The sequence below is a fragment of the Mchenga conophoros genome, linkage group LG17 (assembly GCF_057382185.1).
Source record: "Mchenga conophoros isolate Kocher_MC1m ecotype Shallow Benthic linkage group LG17, M_conophoros_male_GT1.1, whole genome shotgun sequence".
Classification (NCBI taxonomy): Eukaryota; Metazoa; Chordata; class Actinopteri; order Cichliformes; family Cichlidae; genus Mchenga; species Mchenga conophoros.
Window position 1 is genome coordinate 23,711,889 of NC_140542.1, and position 13,873 is coordinate 23,725,761.

At 41.7% G+C, this 13,873-nt stretch overlaps 1 protein-coding gene across 1 annotated transcript in view; it reads right to left on the reverse strand.

Moving 5' to 3' along the window:
- The window catches only part of fgd6 (FYVE, RhoGEF and PH domain containing 6), a 39,727-nt gene extending 26,126 nt beyond the window's left edge, over positions 1-13,601 (reverse strand). Inside the window, exons 1-2 of the mRNA XM_085251214.1 lie at positions 13,356-13,601; positions 9,622-11,671 (exon numbers count right to left, since the gene is read on the reverse strand). Coding sequence (XP_085107340.1) covers positions 9,622-11,671; positions 13,356-13,365 — 2,060 coding nt within the window. The 5' untranslated portion in view covers positions 13,366-13,601. The remainder of the gene's footprint in view (positions 1-9,621; positions 11,672-13,355) is intronic.
- Between the last annotated feature and the right edge of the window lie 272 nt (positions 13,602-13,873).

The following is a 13,873-nucleotide window of genomic DNA, read 5'->3' on the forward strand; positions in this document are numbered from 1 at the left end:
GTGAGCTGAAGTTTCAGCTTGGTACGTTAGTGTTCATCAGTTAATCATAAAACATATTTAGTGCTTATAACAAATATATTATGCTAAATAAAGACAGATTTTTCCACAATGTATATGATAGTAAGAGTTAGTAAACCTCTATTAAAGTCTCCCTCTGCAGTCTGTTGTTTCTTAGATTCAGCATTGAAACTGAATTTAAAACCAAACATAGATGACATTCTGTCGCCTCATCAACCACCAAGATCTCACTGCCTACAGACATTCAGTAACTCTCATTGGATAATGTTAATAAATATCTTTCACTAAATATGAACGTTTTCTACCTGTCCTTGTTTAAATTATGAAAGAAATTATTATGCCTATTTTTTACTGCAATTCCTGTAGAGTAGCTTTTATAGTGTTAATTCAGTATGTGCTACAAAATAAAAGCCTTTCCTTTACATTAGGTTTGTGGGCATTTTATTTTGAATTGTTCCAATCATGGCACTTCAAAGGAACAGCGCATCACAGGAACAGCCTGTGATGTCACAGTGCACATTCTACTGGAAAACCCTATAAATAGGGGAGACGTTCAACCGACTTTAGTGGATCTCAGATGGCAGAAACACAAAGCAACCTGGTTGTTAAAACAAAGACAAGGCGGACGCAGAGAAACGCACACGCACACGCTGACGCATCTACAATGGCAGAAGCAAAAATAGAAATGGTCATCACACCAAAACCTGAGGTTGATAAAGCCGCACAACCAAATACTAAAAAGTCTCCTGTGGCACAACCACCAAAGGAAACGGTTGTGAAACCAAAGAAACCAAAAAAGCAAAAACAGAAAAGAGTGGCTGAAGAACCAAGAAGAGCAATTACTCGGGCATATGCCCGGGCTCTTCTTGAAGCTCAAAACAGCACGGCTGATGGAGCAAACCCAAAAAATGAAGAAATGCTCCCCATTTCAAATGCAAAGGAGGACATGGAGAGAGAGAGAAATGGGAAGAACCCCAGCAGACCAAACCCTGTGCCTAATGGAGGGACTTGGGAATATCAACCCATTCCCACATTTAGACCCCCGTTTAATCCCTGGCACGAGATTGCTGCTCTCAGACACCAACTGGAAGCCTCCCAATACCATCAGAACGACCTTTACGGTAAAATGGTAGGTGCAAACAAGAGGGCCTCTTATCACCAGCTTCAGGTGAACAAACTTCGTGAAGAAATTCACGAGAACGAGCAAAATCACGAGGAAACGATCAAAGGCCTCATAGAGCAGCTGGAAGAGGCTTCTAGTAATAAGCCCTATGACATCAGTGAGACAGACACTCTCGTGAGTGACAATGAAGCTATGGTCATATTGGATGAGGTGATTGCTACCCTGCAGGACCAAATCAGCCACCCTACCACAGAGCAGTGTGTGGAGTCTGCCACTCCAACCACAGAGGCTTCACACACTGACTCTGTAGGACTGAAGTCCTCTAAGGAGGCTGAATTTGAGCTCAAATGTAGGATTCAGCAAGAGCAGATTGAGATGCTCCAGAAACAGCTCCTAGCAGCTCAAAATCAGCTTGAAGAGCAGGCCGTTAAACATAGGCAGGAGCAGGAGACACTCAACCTGGAAATCAGTGACCTGAAATCCCAGCTCTGCCCCAACAAGGCCCTTCATGATTTGAAGCTAGAGTCTCTGGAGCGAGAGCTGAAAGGGGCCAAAGCTTCCTCACTTAAAATCCCACAGCAGCACAAAGAACAAAATTCCACTGCTGCAAATGAAATGCACAAATTTGAGCTTCCGAAAGAAAACGAGACTGGAGAACAGGACAAGATGGAAAAAGAGGACTCACTGCCATCCACTGCAAGGTCTCTGCAGGAGCCTCAGAAAGAAAAAGACACCACAGAACAACAGAAGATAGAAAAAGAAGAGTCAGCTGCATTTTCTGTACAGGAATCTTTGCAAAGTGTACAAGACAAACAGAAAATGCTCAATGTCAAGGTGGCTGAACTCAAGACTGAAGTCAAGAGCCTGCCAGAGATTCCGCCAAGTAAGAAGAAGAACAAGAAGAAGCGGAACTGTGCGCGTCCCCAATTTCACATAATTGGTGTCAACATCAAGTCCTAAAAATCATATTTATATACAACTAAATTGTCAGTGAACATTTGAACCCCTCTCGGTCAAGACAGAAGGCCACCCCTTCCTGAGCCCGGTTCTGTCAGAGGTTTCTCCCTATTAAGAGGGAGTTTTTCCTCTCCACTGTCGCCAAGTGCTTGCTCATAGGGGATTTGGGGGCTTTTTTTTAACACCAACCACTGAAAAGTTCACTGACATCAAATTTAAGACTCAGCAAATATGGAAATGGATCATTCGTCATCAAGTGAGGAATCATCCATTTAAAACATGTTTGCTGAGTCATATTTAGTTGTATATAAATATGATTTCTGTCACACTAAGGCCAATCACAGACTAATTTGGACAATTGGTAAAAAATAAATAAATTGAAAAAATTGAAAAAAAGTAGTTGTGTCATTGTTTCGTGTAGATTTCAAATAACATGCCATTTTATGTCAACATATTTCTGTTACATTTGTAGTGCTCGTGGTTTTATATTCTTATGATCCTGTTTGTTTGATGAGTATATCCTTCTGCCTTACTTCACATATTTACTGCTGCTTGGCTAGCTTTAGTCATGCTAGCATCAGCACGGGTAGAAACAGATACACATCAGAGACATCACATGTAGCTTGTGTTTATGTTCAGAGTGACACCTGATTTAAAAGCAGGCAGCAAAGCACTGAGCAGCATATCAGTCAGCACAGAAAACAAATGCCATAAATGTCATCAATTAAGCTGGAATAGTTTGTTTCTAGTGGCTTCTATCATCGGTGCCACTTGTTCGCTATGTTGGTTGTTTGGATGCACAAATATTCAGCATCATAAAGAAAGGCCCAGTGTATCCTCTGATAAGGAGGTAATAAAGGAAGCGCTGAAGCTCCTTTCCTTATATCCAGTAAAAGAGCTGGTTGAGTTGTTCCTTTAGAGAACTCAACAGCTCTTGGAAAACTGCACAAATCTGCCTCCATGTGTTGTAAGATGTGGCTGCACTGGCGCATAAGATTTGGTAACAAGGATAACAGAGCTAATGAAATATTGCCTCATTACAACAAGTGTGATATTACTGTGTGGGAGAAGTAAATAAGACAGCCACACCTGGGCAATGGACCAAACCACTGGGAGCTATGTGAATGACTAGTTGTTTTTTAAAATTGATTATTTACCAAAAATATGCATTACTGGTAAAAATTGGGGGGGGGGGGGGGTTCAGTTGACTTTCTTAGACTTTAAATGTAATTCAAATGAAAAAAAGAGGTGGAGCAGGTGGTGGGAGACACATGGTCATATAGTAAGGAGTTTTACGCCCCTTACTAGGAATTTTTTTATGCAAATCCAATCTTGCACAGGCAAACGCTCGTCTGCAAGCAACAGAGAAACAAAGCTGACAGCCAACCATTGCACAATCCCAAAATCAGACTAGTTCATAGTCGATACAGCATAGTATTGTGATATTTTATCGATACATGGACACCAAATCTGAATATTTTATTAAAAAATGAAAATACTCTGGGAATACTATGAACATAGAGCCAATCTCCTGCACCACCATCCTGAGAAAACCCTGAGCCACAAAAACATACATAACTGGAAACACTTTTTGAGAAAGCCACCTCCTAAATCAGAGCAAACATAAATTGGACAGCAACCTCCTTGCATCTACAAAAAAAAAATATTGGCTACCTGGTGATTGTAGTGATTTTTTTTACACTCTGCAACTGATTGCAACCTGTAGTGATTAAATGGTTGCCCAGAGCTTTGAGCGTGTTGCACACTCACAATTGCACAGGTCACCTGATTAGAGGGAACACTTCTGCAAACAGTTGCAAAATGACTTCAAACGACTACAATCAACCTATTGAACAAGAAGGTTACTGAGTATAAATGTAATAGTTAAATGTGAATTTCTGGCTATGTACACAGCAAGAAATATGTGATTTTCAATAGTTTATCACAATTAATTACTGTATTATCAGAAAAAGATTGCATGTAATTACCAACACGACCATATTAAATTGCAGACTGACTCCTTCATATAGCAGGTTTTATTGACAGTATTGGTATGATTGACAAACTCACAGAATCTTTATCTTATTGGATAAAACAGATAGTGAACAAGTTTGAGGACATAACTTTCAGTTAGAAAAAGGTGATAAATCACAAGATACATTATTGGAATACTCCACTCTGCAAAATGCTGAAAATTGAAATAATATTATTATGAGTAAGGTACTTTGATAATATTGTATCGTGGAGAATCTGGTGTTTCCCTGAGCAGTCCTCTGATAAAAAGAACTGAGTAATACTTGTTCCATGATTTCAACTACAAAACCTTGAGAGTTTACTTTATCTTAAGACTCCCTTTTAGTCATTTTGGCCAAAACTAGAGATGATTAATTGCCCGGACCTACCTCTATAACACCCAGCTGTACATAATGTGCATTTGAAAAGTGATTATACTTTTGAGACCTGTCTTTCTCTTCATTGCACTTTTATCAGCCCTACGGCCATCAATGAAACAACATGCTGGCTCGGGTCTTCCCACAAACAGCGCTGTGTGCCAGGCACAAGCAGCAACATGTGTTTGTGCTGCTAATGTTTTGATCTGGCTCTCGCAGTCTCTTCTGTAGAATTAACCTGTCTGAGACTTCAGAACAGAAGGATTTAAAGCATCCTGATTTTGTCTCATCCTCTATGTCCTGCTGTCAGTTCCTATCCTAATCTTTGTGCAGAGTCTTGTGGACGTTGGGGTGTGGGGTATGAAAATAAATGGGTATCTCCCTTCACTCCCACCACGAATAGCCCACTCTGCCCACTTCCTTGCTTTTCCTATGTGTCTCTGTTACCTAAATTTCAATTCCCACTGACTCTACCTCCTTCTTTGTCTGCTTTTCTCTCCCTTATGCTTTCTCTGTAGTCGAGCGCTCCAGAATACTGGGTCAGGCACAGAGCGCCACTTGTTTACAGCCCGGGGCTACTTACATAAACTTAACAGGCTCGGATGCCTGGGAAACACTACAGATTCACTCGCTCCCTCTTTTTTCCTCTCTGACACACAAACACCCGGCAGACTGCTCTGCATACCAGACAGAATTAAGACGCAGAGCACATCTTAATTGTTTAGAAGACCACTTTCACAACAGTTTACCTCAGCGTTAGCTAAGGTGACCTGACATGATCACCTGTATGAACAGAGGAAACAGGCACAAGGCCTGGATAAAGGGCTTAGATAAAAGGCTCATTGCCTCTGTTGGAGACTCTAATTACTTTGTCCTGTGGTGTCCCACAGGGCTCAATTCTGGGACCCCTGTTTTATGTTTTTTTTTATATATGTCTAGCTAGATTGTTGAGCATTTTACCAATTAGCACAATTTATTCCCAGATGACAATCAGCTCATCCTGATTTTTCCTTTAAAAACACATGAAGTTTCTAAGTTATCAAGGCTAATGACACCCTAAAAGCAATCACATTTTAGAAAATGTGGTCCCAATGACATGATATATGCTGAGGACCCTGTCCTACAGTCGTCATTTTAATGGTTGTGATCTAGAGGTTACAGGGCTCGCAAAATTTCAAAATCCCTGGTAGCCCTTCGGGCAGGGACTCTTCAGTTTTTGGTAGCCCAAAATAAATTTAAGTAGCCCGAATAAAAAAGAGAGCAATTTTTTTGATTGATGTTTTAACCAACAACACACCCGGCAGAACATTATGTTATTTACACGGGTGCACATAAGTGGTCCGCATGTGCGCATTCGCTGTCAAAATAAAAGACGTGCACCAGATAAGAAGTTGCAACGCGCGTTTGCGTCCATATAAAAGGCACTGTTTTTGTCCGCTAGAGTGGGATTTTCACGGCACATTCCGCACCACATCTCTGTGCGTTCATCATTTGTTTGAAGCCAGCTCACCTCCTGCAACCACTTTTCCGAGAATACGCGCTTCTTTTGTGGTTCGGACTCCTTCTGACATTTCTTTGGAGGTAGAGGAACACCAAAGTAATTGCTTAAAGGAGCTTCTTCGACATCTTTAAGAGTTCTAAACAAATGTCTGTCCTCCTCCAGAAAATCTTATGTACGCAAACACGCGTTGCAACTTCTCATCTTGTGCGTGTTTTTTATTTTGACAGCGAATGCGCACCTGCGGACCACTTATGTGCAGCCCTGGTTATTTAGCTCGTCATATTGCAGCCACAGAAATTCTTTTGTCCATGAAACCATAAAGCTGCACTTTCTTTTTGCCTTATAGTCTGATTTGTCATAACTTTTCCGTTTTGTGGTAAGCTTTTCTTTGGCTGTCACTTCTTCACCCTGACCTGTCTTATTTGGCTCAGCAGAACTGAAATATATATCCTGCCGCACTCACATAACGCTCAGCGATTCTCTGCGCGATCAACCTCTCACATGTTTAAGCTTGCTGCGGGAGAGTTCACTTTTCATGTTTGCACAGTAAGCTAACGATTGATAAGACGATGTCAGAGGAATTGGTGCGCAAATTATCGTCACTCACCAATCAGTACCGTCGCTCTCAGTTCACAGTTCGCGCGATTGCAAAGTGAAAGCAAAAAACAAGCGGAAATTCAAACGCGATTTCAATATGTCACATATTGACAGTGGCTCACCGATGCCAATGACATAATTACCCAGCTACATTTCCACTGGATGGAATTACGGAGAAGGAGGACTACTTCCAAATTATTTAAGTTCACCTCAGATCAACAGCCAGACAATGGAAACCTGGACACCAATCCCACAAACAAAGGCTTTCCCAAAGCCTTAACCTCAACACTACTGAAAATGTTTTGCATATCCTTAAAAGCCAGGTTTGCGCCAGGAAACCAACCATCTTAAACAAACTCTACGAAAAATTTACCAAGACGAGTGGCGAAATATCCAACCAGAATTATGCCAAAAGCTGATTAGAGAAAATCGAAATTAAATTCAAACTTGTGCACCTAATTCTTGTTTTTTAAATTCATTGAAGATGCTTACTGTACTAACATTCCACTGTGGAAAAAGAATAGTTCAAATAAATAACTAGAAGCCCAAATTACCATGACATTTACACCAATGCTGAGTGCATGTAAAGTTTTGTCCAGAACTGCAAACTTGCTCGAGGGCATTTTGTCATAATTTAGTCCCTACTCCCTAGCTGTTAATCTTTCCAAAATAATTCATGTACCATATTTGTCTACCTTTTTCATTTTTTATACTTCTTATTACATAAATACTTCTCTTTAAAACATCTCTTATGTGGCTCTTTTTGCAAACTCTGCTTTTCCACGAGTGTGAAAATTATTTAGCATGTACTCAGCATGAGAACAAACTCAGCCAAGCAAAGGAGAAAAATGGAGTGATGAGGTTAAGAAGAGGCTAAACATGGTGCGAGGGCGGGCAGGCAGAGGAGGAGAAAGGAGGCTGGTGGTTGCTAGAGGTTTATTTTCCCTGTTCTAGAGAGCTGTGTGGCGTTTCTGCGATTCTCAGACATTTCCTGCCCTGGCCACTGAAAATAACCCACAGGAAAACAGCCTGACCTGCTGCACATCAATGCTCTATTCAAATTCAATGTCTGACTGCCTCAAAGGCTGACTTTCACATGCTCTTGAACACAAATCGCTCGTTTCACCTGTCCAACCTGTTGCACACTGGCGGTTCATGCAATGAAGCTGTGGCTCACCTGGTATTACAGGACAGTAATAAAAGCTCGCTACATCAATTTGCAGGTCCTTTTTTCCCACATGGACAAAGAAAAGCATGCCATTGTTCCTGGTATAAAGATGCCCTTCTTATCTCACACTATAAAACATCTTTACTCTGCAGTATCACTTCAGAAAGATGATGAAAGAGAGGAAAAAAGAGCTAATAGAAAAAAAGAGGATTAAAAAAATTATTTTAATCAATAGAGATAAATACTTAGAACTTTCTGCTTTTCTATTGAATGTGATTGTGAACCTAATATTTCACAGTTAAACAAAAACTAATAAGAATTTTAGTCTGAGACCACATACTTCTGCATGTGATGAGCTGCATGGCGCTAACACGTTGACGCGTTAACGCACGGGGCGATCCACGTTAACTCGCTAATGGAGATTTGCCGTGTTAATGTGGTTAAATAAATTATGGCATTAAAGTCATTTTAACGAGATTAACACTGACAGCACTGATATTTTCCAATTAAATATTGATATCCCATCAATAATGTACATTTGATCTTATATAACCGTGTAACCATTTCTTGTACGGTTTTTGTACAATTACAACGAATTCATTTTCCAAACATGATAAGACTTGATAAAGTTTTTATAAAGCTGTAAATAGATTTATAAATTTTTTAGGTTCAGGACCTAAAACACTTGGGGAGGTCCTGAAAGTAGTTAACGCTTGAGCTAGTCTGAATGAAACTTTTCACAAGCATCATCACACACACAGCGATTATTAGCATCTCTACGGTTTTAAAAAAAGATTGTATTAAATCCCAATTCTTATGATTTTCCTCTATGTTATGTTAATTTCACTATCCTAGTACGAATGAGATGTTATGTTCTCTGGTTGCATTTATTTCACATGTCATGTATGTAACTTCACCAAAATCTGTATCCACAACATGATTTTTGTACAAGTCACCGCTAAATACAGGATGAAGAATTAGGAGTAAAGAAATGTCACAGACATAAAGCATAACAGAGCTGCTGCATTTTATGGAAAATTCTGTTTTATTTAAAATGTTTTGTGGGTGTTGTTAATCATTCCTGTATTGAGTAAAAATACAAATAGATAGTTTTTAAAAATATAAACAAAATACTGTGATGGCAGCAGTCTGAGTTTAAATGTGTCAAAGTGCTGCCGTCAGCCTGCAGGTAAATTGAAATTGAAAGCAAAGATATGAATCCAGGAGTACACAGTTTGTATTATAATTGGAGACCTTACATTACTGACCAAAGAAATCAATACATGTACTGATTTCACTGGTTAATAATTAAATTAACCCTAACCCTATATCATTCTGTTGTTAATCATTTATAAACAACCACGTTTTTGTCATCTGAATAAATACAGCAAAGATATTAGGAATAACAAGATAAATTAGTAGCTTTTCATCCTCCGTGCTTTAGGATCTTAACCAGCCCTCCTGAGGGCTAGAAGAGCTAAACTGCTGAGGATTAACCTACTTTAATCCTTCTAAAATAAATCCCCCAAATGACCAGAATCAGAAACAAACGGTCATGAGGCTCACTTGTTAGAGTGTGTACTGAGTCCGAGTCCTCTGCAGTGGCTTGGGTTTGATCCCTAAACTCCAGTGAACCAGGAAAATCTGACTCTTGAGATTTAAAATATCTTTTTAAAGAGCATGCAGACTGAGATTGGCAGCAGTGATTGGCTATCAACAAAATCAGTATACAAGAGATAAAAAGATAAACAGAAAAACAACTGTGTCACCACCCCGACTCCTTCTCCCTCCACCTTTCTGACTCTCTCTTAAACTGCTTCTATCAACTCAAATAGCTGAGAAAAAATTGATTAACAAAGCAGCGTACCTCTCATACTCATGTTCCTGACATCTGTGGTATGGATCCTGCACCTCGTAGATGTCTGCATCAGCTGCATCTGGGTCATGAGGCCAGCCCAGCCTGGCACTGTGAAACGGCAGATTCATGTATTCCGGGATTTCCTCATAGAGCGGGACGTTCTCATACTCCGCCAAGCCTTCTATGCCTTCTCCGCAAATATCAGCCTCCCCTATGCAGCTACTGGGCCTCTCCAGGCTCCTCTTGCCCCGGTTTGACTCGACGCTGGTGCAGTCCAGGGACTGCCCTCCCTTGGCAAGCAGCTTTGGCAGCATCTTCACTGACAGCCGGAGTTCCAGCAGCTTCCGGAAAGAGAGGCTCCTCTTTGGAGAGTTGGCCCGGGTTGCCAGGTCAGCTGCAGAGAAAGACTGCGCCCTCTGCTTGCCCCCCAGCACCGGGGCTCGACTCTTAGGCGGCACGCTGCTCCTGGTGGGGATCTGTCGACTGAAGAAGGTCACGTAGGGTCGCGAGAAGCGCCAGCTTGTTTTCTCCTGAGGAGGAGCGGGCAGCTCCCTCATTGGGGTGTTAGCATGTGGAGGTGCAGGAGGGCAGATGGAGGGTGGAGGAGGTGCGGGCAGGCTGTGTCTCTGCGGTTTTCTTGGCGGTGCCCTCGGCGACTGTTCCTCCTCAGCGGAGAAGGCTTTCCTGTCGTTCGCCAGAGGAGGGTGACAGCTGAGTTTGATCTGTTTAGGGAGGCTATGACTGATGGGGTACCGCTCAAAGTCGCCGTACCCATCCTCCTCATCTTCCTCGGCCCGGCGCGCCTCACCCTCTTTACTGTGGCTGACAGAGTCGGGCTGTGAGAGTAGGTCTAAGGAGTGGGAGTTGTTTTTGTTAAGATTGGGGTTTATGCGAAATGACCTGTGGAGATGAGGTGACAGAGAGGTTTGCCGAGGAGGCGGGACAGGCGCGTCAGCCTCATCGTCTCCTAAACCTGAGTCTTTTGGGGGTGAACTGTCATCACACGCATCCGGTTTGAGCTCCTCGCTCTCTGTACTGAGAGACAGAGCAGCTAGTTTCCCCTCAGCTTCCTTCATCTCAGTTCTTTGTTTCTGCTCCTCCACAAACTGCTCCTGAGCACCACCCTCCAGACCATCCTGCCTCACCAACGCCGGCTTTTTAAGTTTACGAGGCTGAGGGACTGGGAGAGGCTTGCTAGGAGCAGCGGGGACCTGCAGATCAGGGTGTGACTGGGTAGGAGACACTCTGCTGACAGTGTTGCTGCTTTCAGAGTACTCTGTAGGCAATTCAAGAGGAGAGATGCTTGAGAAGACAATGATGCCACCTATGACATCACAGGCTGACTTCAAGTGTGTGTTTTGGGCCTCCGTCGATACTTTAGAGACATCGAGCTCAGCAGCAGGGCTTTCCTGATTTTTTAAAGTTACTTCCTGCTCCTTAGTCCTCTGTACCTCCTTGCTTACCGGTCCCCTATCAAGGTGTTTCTGTCTCTGAGGTTTACCCCTGGGCTTTTTGCTAATCTGCACACTTTCACCCTTATCTTCCTCTTGATTTTCTCCACCCTTTCGTGGCTTTGACCCCACGAACCCCTCTTTGGAAACGCCATTCTCTAACAGCTCTTTGTGTGAATGTCCCCCAGCCTCAGATGTGCTCCCATTTTCCAGGGGCTGACACTGTGCACAGTCCCGGAGCCCACAGGAGCAGGTGGGAATGATGTAATCCGATTCACGTCTGCTAGCCTCAGATAATATCCCGTTTTTGGAGTTGAGAAGATTGAGGCCATCATCAAAAGCCTCCTGCTGTTCCTGAGATGGGATAAGCAGTTCAGCAGGCTTGGGTGGCGGCGGGGGTGAAACCAGGGGAGAAGAGGCAACAGAGTATTTGGGGATGCATGGTTTGGGGGCAACAGCCGGTTTTGCCCTCTTCAGAGTGGAAGGGGAGGGCTGGGAGACCGCCAAAGGCTGACAAATGAGTCCCGGTTTGGGAGCGACGGGTGGGGGTGAAGGTTTGGTAGTGACGGGGAGTTTAGGTTTGGGAGCTAATGGAGGCTTCTTTACACCTGTGTGTTAGAAAGAGAGGGAGTGTCAGACACAAAAGCCATGCCTCCTCTAATGTAAGCACAGGCAAGCTCAGGTCACAAGGTCACTGACAGGGCGAAGATAGGAAATGAGTAATTTTCAACTATTTTGCACCATCTTCCCCGTTATAACAAAGTATTTACTCATGAGTGTGAACTGACGTAGCTAATGTTTGAAGGTGGCAGCAAATCTAGATTATTTGATTCAAACATGCTTAATTTCTGACATATTTGGTATGGCTGGACCAGATTTCTTTGCATAGTTTGCATTTTCTGATAATTCTGAAATCTTTTATTTATTTCTCTATCAGTTCAGTTTATATTTCTGATTGAAAATGTTCAGTGTTGTTGTTTAATGTTGTATCAGTTCACTATAATAACCTTGGCGTTTACTGTATTATCTCTTCTTGGTCCAATTTTTCCTTAAATAAGTCACAGTTTATTCTTATTTGTCGATAGACCTGTGTACTCAAGAGCATTTCCTACTCTTCTTCATGACAGTTTGTTTTCCTGAAAAAAATCCTTGCTTAGCATTCCTAATCCTATTAGGAAATAATCTGATTAAATAAAGGTTAAAATAGAAAAAAAAAGTATAGTCGTTAATTTTAAAAAAAAAACCTCTGGTTTAGGATTGTAGGCTATATTTTCCACTCTATTGGTTCAAACTGTTGGCTGGCCGACACCACGAGAAGTCGAGTCATCGAGCGGATGTTTCGGAAAAGGCCAACGATCGAAAACCGCTCTCCGGTTGCAGCTGAAAGCCTGACTCCAACCAAATTCCCTTCAAAAACATCGCAAAACATTAATTCACTGTGACTGCAACCAGTAATAACTACTAATAAATAGTGATTGAATTTTTTTCTGATCACCGAGAACCACCCTTCAATTCGGCGCACACTTCATGTTAGTAAGCGTACACTTTGCGAAGTGCTTCACCCAAACTTAAGAAAAACCCCACGATGGATGGCGGTGTTGGTAAGAAGAGTGTGGATACACAACTTTTAATTTTATTGTTTCTTTCTGTTTTATCTATGAGCCGAATCTGTCAGCGTATGCAACAACAGCATGTAAAGTCATAAACTACACTCTGGAAGACACACAACCATATTTATTAAAGAAGCAACTTTAAATTCGCATGTTTTAAAACGGAATCTGGTGTTATGTTTAGTTCTATAAGGCAACGCCGGGCATATTTATTAAAACGTTTAAAAAGTATAACCCCCAAATAAAATGAAAAGACTTTCATCCAGAGACATGTTTGCTGCTTTTCGTGAAATGTTTGGGCTGCAGCTTGATATTAAGTCCGACATGTTTCAGGAACAGCAGGACAGATGTTTTGAGACAAAGGATTTAACCCCCTCCAGCTGCAACAGAGGTTTAGATAACAAAAAGAAACTGCTGTTTTTCACTGAGTTTTTACAAAGCACTCAAACTGAGGTCGGAACAGTTCACCTTTATGTCTTTTTGGAAGCTGTTATTAAGAAAAACTGTAATTAACTCTGGCTGGATAAAAATAGAGTGGTGCTACCGACAGCTACAGCGTGGAAATTGACCATTTCTTTCTGAAAAAGTATCACGAATAAAACTAAAAGACATTACATGTACTTTTATTGCCACAAAATACGCTTGCAAAGCAGATTTTTTTCAGCTCCCCCACGACACAAACCTGTGCTCATGACTCCCGACTTGCTCCTCTCTCCATGAGTAAATTTACTTTCAATGGAATTGCGAGGAAATCTGCGTTTTTTCCTCCTTCGACATTATTGTCAGCGTGAAATCCGCTCCGTGGGTGAAACATGCAGATACATCTCTGTGGTTCCTTATCTCGCCAGCGGATGCGCGGATAAAGTCTTAACGCCTGCTACTTTTCCCATTTTTCCAAGTTTTCAGCCACGGTGCTTTTCCTCCAACTGTGTAAATCTAAAATTGGACATAGCAAACAACAGATTTCCGGTCCTAGTTTACAAAATACATTACATTTCAAAGAAGACGTATAGAAAATTAAATTGTGAAGTAAAGCGTGTATGTTAGCACATTGTCTTCAAACATACGAGTCCATTGAAATATATCGCAATTGCAGTTGTTTTACTTAAAATCTTAGCACTCTACAGTGTTAAAAACATGAAGCATTTTATTTTGAAGATAACTTCCGTTTTTTTGCGCGCTAATTTTCGAAAACTTCAC